At 40.8% G+C, this 11,296-nt stretch overlaps 1 protein-coding gene across 1 annotated transcript in view; it reads left to right on the top strand.

Annotated features, from left to right (window-relative positions):
* Positions 1–11,296, top strand: part of LOC109473367 (alcohol dehydrogenase [NADP(+)]-like) — a 16,467-nt gene that overhangs the window by 1,802 nt on the left and 3,369 nt on the right. The window contains exons 5-18 of the mRNA XM_019773229.1: positions 3,937–4,053; positions 4,267–4,373; positions 4,589–4,679; positions 4,816–4,899; positions 5,235–5,317; positions 6,188–6,269; positions 6,944–7,111; positions 7,228–7,344; positions 7,933–8,010; positions 8,151–8,267; positions 8,558–8,664; positions 9,698–9,779; positions 9,882–9,965; positions 10,440–10,522. Of these exons, the coding sequence (XP_019628788.1) occupies positions 3,937–4,053; positions 4,267–4,373; positions 4,589–4,679; positions 4,816–4,899; positions 5,235–5,317; positions 6,188–6,269; positions 6,944–7,111; positions 7,228–7,344; positions 7,933–8,010; positions 8,151–8,267; positions 8,558–8,664; positions 9,698–9,779; positions 9,882–9,965; positions 10,440–10,522 (1,400 nt within the window). The remainder of the gene's footprint in view (positions 1–3,936; positions 4,054–4,266; positions 4,374–4,588; positions 4,680–4,815; positions 4,900–5,234; positions 5,318–6,187; positions 6,270–6,943; positions 7,112–7,227; positions 7,345–7,932; positions 8,011–8,150; positions 8,268–8,557; positions 8,665–9,697; positions 9,780–9,881; positions 9,966–10,439; positions 10,523–11,296) is intronic.

Genomic DNA, 11,296 nt, shown 5'->3' with positions numbered 1-11,296 from the left:
AAAGGTCATGGACTTCAGCCTTCGAAGGAAGATCTGGNGACCCTGGCTGGGCTGGACCGGAACCTGCGCTACCTTGTGGGCCATCAGTGAGTTTTTCAAAAGTTTTTTTGATAAATATAGCAGATACAACCGACACATGTGTAAATTCGACATAACCAGACATTTGTCTGGCTGTAAATATTACATGAGGTAGCGACACTATACGTCAGTTCAGAGTCAAACCGGAAGGTGGTGTTACGTATACCGAGTCATATAACTATCATCTACTTCATGATGCACAAGTCATACACTTGCAAGTAGAGGATAGGACCATTAAATGGCAAAAGGTATAGACAATAGATGGCATGTATCAACGTGACGTTACACATGGTATTGTCATTTTGTCTTTTTTCAGGTTCAAGAGTCACAAGTATTCCCCTTCTGAGTACAAATGAATCAACAGTGGCACAAGAAGAAGAAAGTCATGAATACATTTTCGGCAATTGGTGGTTGTCATCATGTGGTGAACATCTAACAAAAGATGAAAAACAAAAAAGTTTGACGGAGATTTCTCTCAAATAAACATATATTAAGTGATTTTCGTAACATTCGCTTCTTCTGAATTTACAATACATGTTTGTAAAAAGTAATTAAGGAAATGTTATTTACGAGTAACCTCTTCGATGAACCACCAGGCTTCTTGGGTTGGCCCGCAGATTATTTGTAATTGTAGATATATAGAAGTCATCACATATTGTTGTCTTTTAGTGCAAACTGCAAATAAACAAACCAAGAAACAAACAAGTGACCAATGATGGAAAGGCTAGGTACATGTAGAAAACGGTATAAGTGTGTGTGTGTGTGTGTGTGTGTGTGTGTGTGTGTGTGTGTGTGTGTGTGTGTGTGTATGTGTATGTGTATGTGTATGTGCACGTGTGTGTGTGTGTGTGTGTGAGTGTGAGTGAGTGAGTGAGTGAGTGAGTGACTAAGTGAGTGACTGAGAGAGCGAGATAGGGGAGAGAAAGAGAGAGAGAGTGTTTGTGTGTAAGAATGCAGGTCACCGATTAGATCATGTGTCATGAATTCGTGAGATCATGTGTTCATCTCTCTTAAGCGACTGTTCATTACCAATGTTGTAAGGGGCAGGGCTGGCATTTAAAGGGACATGACTCACGGCAACACGCTTTATAAGATAGTGGGCGTGTCCAGAAGGGCACACGTCAAGGTACCCAGTAACCCTTTGCATCCAATTGGAACATACACAAAATAGGGGCTGTTCAATGCTTGACATGTGTTGAAAGGCTCACCGACCGCCGGGTCACTTACTTTCTAAGACAATACAAGTCATCCGTCTGTCACGTGGCCACCGAACATCCCTATAAAAGAGAATGTAAGGCACACCACATTATTGTTAAACAACGAGGCAGGTGGGTAGAATAACGCAAGTCATCATGGCTGCTGCGGGACCCACGGCTGTTTTGAGTTCTGGCCAGACAATGCCACTTTTGGGCATGGGAACGTGGCAGGTAGGACTAGCTATAGGACGTAATACATTTCACCTTAATTAAGGAAATAGCTCATGTTCATAATTGTCCTTGCCATGTCCTTCCTTTCTCGTTTCCTCACAAACCTTTCGCCTTCTATCAAAGTTTCTTTCAATCACACTGCCTTCGCCAAAGTTCTCAAGTCTAGATCTTTTCGATCTTTCTCTGTTATCATCTTCTCCTATAAGGCTATAACAGTTATGTTGGTGAACTCCTTTCGTGACGGTTTCGAGCTGCCCTATGTATGCAGAGGACACTGGATAACGGTTAGAACTTAATAACCATTATCCAACCTAAACTGACCTAATCACCTGACGTACGCGAATTTAGAGTTTGTTACAAATCACCTACAGCAACGTAACACAATGATGCCGCATAGGGAACCATTACATGCACTTCCTTGTTCGACATTAACCAATATAGCCTGCTCAGCTCGCTAGAGCAGCGGCTCGAGGCAAATCTAGTCGCCACATAAACAACAAGGAGAAGTCGTAGACATCGTCCCTCCATGAAATAGCTTGTTATTTTGTAATCTTTTGGTGTATTTTAATAGAGATATTATGAGTCAAACTTTGTTTTTATCAGCAGAATGATAGATGTCTATAGATGTCTATCCTTTAAGAATTTTGTTGTGGCACTTCGTATTGGAAGGGGTTGCCCAAGCTGTCATGTGCAATCGTTTAGTGTCTTGTTACCATGGTTTGTTTGAGGTCAATGACCTCTCAAGCACCTGCCAGATGACCCAGTTCCCTGCTGAATGACCGATTAAAGATAAGATATATTTCCTGCAGAAATGGTCTAGAGGTAAAAATAGATTGGCCTGACCTGCCAGCTGGAGGTATAAACAAAAACACTCTGTGCCAATTTGGGGTCAAACAGACCATCCTATTATGAAATAGGGGTGAAAATGTGAAAATCCTTTTAAATAAGCAATGCAAATCTACGACAACCTGCTAATGCACGCTAAAACGCAAAGACAATCAGCATCTACCCACATACCAAAAATGATCGCCAACCATCCACCAGGTTCTGAGATCATTCAACGCAAACAATCTGACATTGAGATAGCAATTCCGGTTCAAAGCAAACAGCTAGGGGGCCCAAATTTACATCACTAAACCATTGTAACCACAACTACATGCTACCTTAGCATCGCACACACAGACCATAACGTGCCAACAATAGAATAAAAAAATTAAACTGCAGTACCAAGGTCAATCACCAGGTGCTCAAAGTCAACCTACACAATCTCCAAGGCTCCATCCATCAATCTGCCAAATATCATACAGTTCCTTCTCACCGATCTTCAGATATCAGACCAAACATGAAACGGAGTAAAAACAATACCCCCCATTTACATGGAGGGTAAACAGATAGGAGATAGGTTGCGCTCTTGTACAAATATTTGTGTTTTCACAGACCCTACAATCCTTGTACTCGGTGATATTCCTCTTCAGTGAGTTCGGATAGTTAGTGCAAATATGGGCTAGTATGGTCTGATTTCGTCTCTGATTTCAGTCAACGTCCGAACAAGTGATCAATGCCGTGAAGACTGCCATAGACGCCGGCTACCGTCACATCGACACCGCCTGGGTGTACGTAAAACGAGAAGGATGTGGGTCAGGCCATCAAGGAGAAAATCGCAGAGGGAAAGATCAAGAGAGAAGATGTCTTCGTCACCACTAAGGTACTACGGTAATGATACTGTCTAGTCCTTCACGCATGTTAAGTTAAATGTAATAATTAAATCTCTCATGATATTTTGTGATATTGTTCTCTTAGCATCACGACTTTCTCTCTCTCTCTCTTTCCAGTTATTTTACACCTTCCACCGACCAGAACATGTTCGCGAGACTATGATGCAAAGTCTGGGAAACCTGGGACTCGACTATGTGGACCTGTACCTGATACACAACCCGCAGTGTTTCAAGGTTAGCAACTACTAGTATTCTTAGCATGAACATTGGAGACCATTTACTCTTTGATTGAGAGACTGAATCAAGTGCACTTGTTTAACGGTCGCCCTGAGTGCCCGTAACGTATGTACTTGTATGAGAAATAAATAAATAAGTACTAAGTAAATAAATGAGAGATACAAATTTCCTTCCCATTAATTAGCACACATTGTTTTACTGCAGTACGGAACCAAACCCATGGAAATCTTCATGCCCAGTGATAACAAAGAGGATCTGTTTGATGACGTGGATCATGTCGAGACGTGGAAGGTAAGTGAAAAACTAGTAGCTAATTCAACATATGACATCATTCTAGTACTAAACACCAAGGACCCGCGAAAGAGGACAAACTCGCAGTCAGATGCACAGAATTTCAAAGAAAAGCGTGTCCTCGGTGATTGGCTTCAGGATTCAGGGATAAAACACAGATTATTGTGTGTTTGCACAATCAATTTTAGGCCATGGAGTCTCTGGCTGATGAAGGTTTGGCCAAGTCTATCGGCGTGTCGAACTTCAACAGCCAGCAGCTGGAGAGGCTGCTGCAGAACTGCCGCATCAAGCCGGCGGTCAACCAGGTATGTGTGTGTGTGTGTGAACTTTTCATTATATCTTTGTCAGGGAACTTGATTAGTATGTTCCTTCTAACACAAGGATATGTAGCAATGTAGCAGCTTATGTTGCAATGGCACGTACGCAGTTCAATACATTCCGACAGGTCCTCTCAAGGATTTCTTCCTCACTCCAGAAAACAACTAACAGACTGTACATGTATCTATGTTTTTTTACAGGTGGAGCTCCATCCATACCTGGCCCAGCAGGAGCTTGTAGACTTCTGCAAGCGGAATAACATTCTTATAACGGCGTACAGTTCACTAGGCGCGCCTGGTCGTCCCAAGTTAGTTCACCATAACTTACGAGTATTACGCAATCGTAATGTCTGTAACTATCTTAAAATCGATGTAACTTCCAATTTTTCCTATGTTGAGCACAAATTAAAAAGCATTTCGAACCAGATTTATGATGTTTTGTATTGATAGAAGATGTTAACATTTCGAAAGGAACAAAAACCTGACTGAATTCCTTCCCGTCAACCACTCCCCCCCTCCCCAGGTCTTTTCAGTCTGGAGAAGAAGAACCAGTCTTAATGGAGGATCCGAGTGTTCTTGCAATCGCCAACAAGTACGGCAAGTCTGCTGCGCAGGTATGTCTGCTCACCATAACATTATATTTGTGGCTTTGTTGAAACAACTAGCAAAAGATAATATGTCACAAATTAGATAACTAGTTTCCACGTGCCGAGGCTTTTGTTCCACCCACTTCTATCCTTTTATGTACAGGTCCTGCTCCGCTATCATCTGGACCGAGGAGTTTCAGCCATAGCGAAGAGCGTGACACCCAGCAGGATCCAGGCCAACATTGACGTCAGTAGCTTTTATACGATTTTGTAAAAAAAAAGCAATCACAAGTTTGTCATTTCCTTGTTACAGTCAAGACAACCATAGCGGATACAGAAATTAAGTATTTATAAACATCACTCAAACTTGCCAAGTAGTGTAGGGGACCTGCAGTTTTGTACCATGTCGTACGTTGAAATTGTGAATTTTCACAGACGTTGCTTGCCCGAGCAATCACCAGCAAACTGAAGCTGGATGTGCTGTCTGTATTGTTATCACAACACCACAAGGTACATTATCATGATATCTTTATGATTTATCATGGAATGACGTTAATTTTTGTCTTCTTTCCCTTATTGAAGATCATGGACTTCAGTCTTTCAAAGGAAGATCTGGTGTCACTAGGCCAGCTGGACCGGAAGTTGCGCTACGTTGGAGCCAACCTGTGAGTTTTTTTAAGGAGGAAGATGTTGAAGAATAACGTTTGACATAAGTATGCACATGTATATGAGGGTAGAATCACCAATTCCGCTCACAGAGATCCCTAGTGGAGTATAAATTTCAATATATTCCCCTATAAAGGCCATTTTTATCTTCGATTAATGTCACTTTTGATCCATGGATTAACTATCACTGTTGTAATTTTTGTGTCTTTTTACAGCTTCACCAAGCACAAGTTCTTCCCTTTCTGATGGTAACACGTCGAGATCGACTGTGGCACAAACTTGCGGAGCTTCATACAGTTATCAAGAAAGTATTGCATATGTTTAAAAATAAGGGTGGTTTCACATAACAGATTTATCAAATATAAGTAGACAGCTGATTTCTTTGGAAAATGATATCGTAATGTACGGGAATACAAGATAAACAAACACATATTGACAGATATACACAGCTGATATTCCCATACGTTGTCACTTGTACATAGGCACTATCAGCTTGTGCGACATTGTGAGATCCAACAGTCGAGTCAATAAATAAATGAATAACTTGTTGTGCATTTGCTTGTGTGTGCATTTTTGCTGTTAGCATATTGATATATTATTCTAGGTCCCTGATATGGTATTGAAGAATATATTTTGTACAGTATATCTGGTAAAAGAGAGATAGTGTGTTTGTGTGTGCGTGTGTAGGATATACATTTCCCTACGTGAATATGTATCTAAGATAGACACTGTATAGTAACGGGCAATATACGCAGGTATACTATAAGGATGTAGCCACAGTGGCCAAGTCATTGACCCTATCACCTTTGTACCGTGTCACCAGTGCTGAACTCGGATAGGTCAAAAGTCCAGTCCTTCAAACTATGAAAAATCAAGATGGCTGCTACGGTACCACTTGCTGCTCTTAGCTCAGGCCACAAAATGCCACTATTGGGCCTGGGAACATCAGAGGTAACGTTACACACACGGTGGAATTTCTTCATAGCACCTTGGTCACGATTGTACTTGTGAAGTTTTTTTTAACTGAACTTTTATTTTAAGCGTCTTTTAAGGTTACCAAACTCAATGGAGGGTGTAAGGCTTATATGCAGCATAACCAGCTACGCAGGTTAGATGGTAAAAAGTTCAGTACATTACAAATTTCGAAAAGCTAACTAAGATGGACCCACTGCTGTTCTCAGTTGTCACAAGATTGTCACTTTGGGGCCTGGGAACAAGACAGGTTGATGCTGGATCCGGACGGAATTACGTTTAGTAAATCCTAGAGGAGTAGCTCCAGTTCATGTGTAGGAACATACATGCACTACTGATGCACCAACCGCCTGGCTCAAGCGTATTTACCGTCGGTCACTTATTAACTACAGGACTTGAAGTGAAGTAAACATACTAGTACTTGGTGTGTGTGTGTGTGTGTGTGTGTGTGTGTGTGTGTGTGTGTGTGTGTGTGTGTGTGTGTGTGCGCGCGCGCGCGCGCGTGTGTGTGTGTGCTTGTGTGGGAAAATTTTCTTTTCGTTCGCTTACAAATACCGGTGTTTTGCACAGATACCACAATCCTCCAACATTCTTTTTAGTGATTTTTAGGTAGTGTATGAATGCGATGACAGGTTAAGATTTCGTCTCTTCAGTCAACGTCCGAACAAGGGATCAATGCCGTGAAGACTGCCATAGACGCCGGCTACCGTCACATCGACACCGCCTGGATGTACAAGAACGAGAAGGAGGTGGGACAGGCCATCAAGGAGAAAATCGCAGAGGGAAAGATCAAGAGAGAAGATGTCTTCGTCACAACTAAGGTACCCAGCGATATTGTCAATGTAAACTTGTGTAGTGTAAGAGTATAACTCATGCAAATCAGGGATGAATTAACTGAAACCAGTATCCAGTGTTCCTACTCACTTTCTCTTTCCAGTTATTCATCACCTTCAATCGACCAGAACATGTTCGCGAGGCGATGATGCAAAGTCTGGGAAACCTGGGACTAGACTACGTGGACCTGTACCTGATACACAGCCCGATGGCGTTTAAAGTTAGCATCAGCACTATTCATATTGCATTACATAACCGTTTCTTGTCAATGTTAGTGATGACCATAATCCAATAAACAGGCGGTAATGTACTTGTATACTATACGTATGTAAACAATGACGCCATTTGATTTATATACTAACAACAAGTGAGCTCTACTGCTACGATACAAACTGGAGTCTCAGAAGCATGACTGCCCAGTGTAAGTCATAAGTCATCCATATACAACAGTTTGATATACCCATATCTGATCTATGGTAATATTGACTGGGGATGTGCCTATAAAACAACACTGCAGCCCCTAGTACTACTCCAAGAAAGATTTCAGACAATGGCTCCAGTTTTCATGCAACCTCCGCCCCTAGATCTATTTACAAAGCTTAGCATCATGATATAAATAGACTTCATTTCACACTGTTCAAATTCCGTAATAATTTTCTAGCATCCACGTTTGACGGTCTTCTCAATTTACATTCCCAATTCCACAATTACTAAACATTAGTGGTGGTCGAAACTGATGTTTGGGGAAGACTTTTTGTTATCAATTATGTTCTGAAATATATCCTGCAACTCTCTTCCCTGTGCACAGTACGGATCCAACGTTTTTCAACCCACCAGTAATCCGGAAGACATCTTTGATGACGTGGATTATGTAGATACGTGGAAGGTGAGTGAGAACTGTTTTCAATTCACCATTTGTGGATATATCTGTTGCAGTATATCGACGGAACAGTTGTTGGATCTGATATCACAGCTAGTCGACTGTATCGTTTGCATGATCTTGATAAAATGATGTGGCAATTTTAGGCCATGGAGTCCCTGGCTGATGAAGGTTTGGCCAAGTCTATCGGCGTGTCGAACTTTAACATCCAGCAGCTGGAGAGGCTGCTGCAGAACTGCCGCATCAAGCCGGCGGTCAACCAGGTACGAGTAGGAGTCGTACTGTTAAGTGTCTCAGACAGATTTGTTTAGTGAGTGTCAGTCCTGTTTGGAACACAATTAAACGAACACAAATAGATGCAACGTTGATTTAAACCTTTTGAACAAAACAGATGACCGCAACGTGTCAACAGTAGTTTCCCGCTTACAAAAAGAAAAATAAACTGTGCCATGTCCGCCCCGAAGGGCGATTTAGTTGATTATTGCTGATACCAAAGCCCTGCCTGATTTCCGGAGACAGTAACATGGTACATGTCTGATCCGGCGTTGTGTAGGTGGAGCTGCACCCTTACCTGGCAGAGCAGGATCTTCTGGACTTCTGCAAAGGCAATGGAGTACTCCTGACGGCCTACAGTCCACTGGGCGCGCCTGCTCGTTACGGGTGTGTGTTGTTGTAGTTACCTTCGCCAAGAAGGTTATGTTTTCCTGGCCGTGTGTCTGTGTGTGTGTGTGTCTGTCAACAGCATAACTCGAGAAAGCTTAGATGGATTATCTTGATATTTGGTAGGTGGGTAGGTCTTGATGAGACCTGGAAATGATTAGATTTTGGACCCCCTAGCGGCTTGTTATGGTACTGCAGCTAAACTTCCGGTTTTGATATCTCATGATCTAGACATGCTGGGGTGGCGAAATTTGGATGGTAGGTAGCTCTCATGCTGGGGAAGAAGTGACATGAGTTTGGGCAGGAACTGCAGGGCTATCTGTTTGAAAATATTCAAAAGAGGATAACTCAAGAACCGGTGGACGTATCGTCATGATTTTTGGTTTGTAGGTAGCTCAAGTGACGCTTGACATAATTATGCGACAATTATGCAAATCTGGATCTAATTTGTATAATTAATGGGGAAATTCTATAAATCAGGTGCATTACATTATAGGACTATTCAAGCTTGTGACATGTGTAAATGAGAACGAGAGAAACACAGGCAGATATTGATTATGTAAATTAACACCTAATTTGCATAATTAATGAGAAAATGTTATAATTCCATAATGCTAACTGCCTGGAATTTTATTCTTGGGGTATTTGAAAGTTATTAAACATAACTTATTCAAATAAGGACCTCATTTGCATAATTATGGCTTTCTTTGTTAAGATAAGGCTGTCTTTTGATGGAGAATATGATCAACTATATAATACAATATTATAATACAATATTATATAATTATAATACAAATGAGGATCCTATTTGCATAATCAGAAGGAACCATCTTTGTCAGTCATAAAGATTAACATCATTTGGCGAAGGTATGAGATCGTGGGACTCTAGTTGTGTAATGTTATGGTTTGCGACCGATCCCATTAAGTTATGTACATATATATATGTATATATATATCTAAGTTATATTTATGTTTGGTTGTTATGGTGACTTTTGATTGCATTGTATCTGTATAAATCAAATTTTTCTCTCAGGAAAAGAGAGGCCGACCCAGTTTTGATGGAGGATCCGAGTGTGGTGGCTATCGCCACGAAGTATGGCAAGTCAGCTGCACAGGTACGCTAACACTCGTTAAATAGACTATCCTAAACATAAACAACGTTGAAATACTTTCAAAAGGTCTTTTCACATTTAAAGGCTCGTAACTTTCCGGCACAGGTTCTGATCCGCTATCATCTGGACCGAGGAGTTTCAGTCATACCGAAGAGCGTGACACCCAGCAGGATCCAGGCCAACTTCGACGTCAGTATGGCCGTGATTCGACATGTCTCTGTCATTAGTCAATTATTTCACAACTCAATATCCTATCGTGAGACCATTACCCCAAATTAACGTATCAATTTTTAAAAAAATGTTCCAACATCTAATCACAAGACCTGGTGTCTCAAGTTTTTTCAACTTATATTAATGCCGCCACCAACATAGGGACAATACAATACTCATTTTCACCTGAGCGAAGTGAGGAAAGTCGTGTAAAGTGTTTTTCCCAAGAGCACAAAGTCGGTGGCATGTCAGAACTCGAACCCGGGACCTCTTGGTTCCGAGTTAAGCACTTTGCCGCTACGCCTCATTACCCCACTAATCTATCTAAAAGTTACCATGTGTTGGCAGCACATACACTGTATAATATGTGGAATATGAGGTATATACATGTATCATCAGCTGATGGTTTATCATCAAATGATGCTGATGCCGTACTTATTTGATTTATTAAAGATCATGGACTTCAGCCTGTCACAGGAAGACTTGGCGATACTCGGAGGGCTTGACCGGAATTTGCGCTACCTTGGAGGCCACCAGTAAGTTTCTTCTTTTTCTGTGTATGATGCCATCTCTAAACTTAGCAGCTAGCTGCCTCATGAACGCTGACAAGTACCATTGGTACAGATCTCAAATGCTAGTATAGTATAGATGATAAAAGAGTAATTTAAAATGTGTTGCTATGTATACATAGTACAACATTCTTTTTTTTTTTTTTTTTTTTACATTTCCGTGTCCGCCACGGCACTTTATTCTCTCCACATGTATGTTACAAATAATATGTCAGCATATAAGCATAATAAATTAATGAAGTACATGAGTCTTGCGAACATAAAACATTTTTTGTGTGTGTGTGTGTGCTAATCTTATTTCTCTTTCAGAGACAGAGTAGAGAGTCTTATTCTTGTCATTCTGAATAGTAATCATGAGTGAATGTCTTAAACAAATGTAGCACATTGTGTTTTCTAAATAACTCAGGATGATCCTTGTATGATATCCAAGATACATAAATTGTATATTTTGCTAAGGTGACATAAAAATTATCTCCAAATAGTACAGAAGCTATCGTATTTGTGTCTATAGTAATATCATTTTCTGAAAGCAAGTGCTTAACTCCCCCCAGTAGTCTTTGATCCTTTTACATTCAAAAAACATATGAACATAGTTTTCATCTTGGTTACAAATGTCGCATTTGGGACTGTATATGGTTCCTAGGGTATTAACTATTTTCCATTTGTTCAATAAAAATTTGCAAGGAAGTATTTTATGCAGTAATTTAAAGTTGAATTCTTTTAATCTATTTTCTTTTAATC

Source organism: Branchiostoma belcheri, unplaced genomic scaffold, assembly GCF_001625305.1.
Source record: "Branchiostoma belcheri isolate BF01 breed outbred unplaced genomic scaffold, Haploidv18h27 scaffold3, whole genome shotgun sequence".
Taxonomy (NCBI): Eukaryota; Metazoa; Chordata; class Leptocardii; order Amphioxiformes; family Branchiostomatidae; genus Branchiostoma; species Branchiostoma belcheri.
Note: the sequence above shows the minus strand (reverse complement) of the source record. Positions and strands in the feature narration are given on the sequence as shown.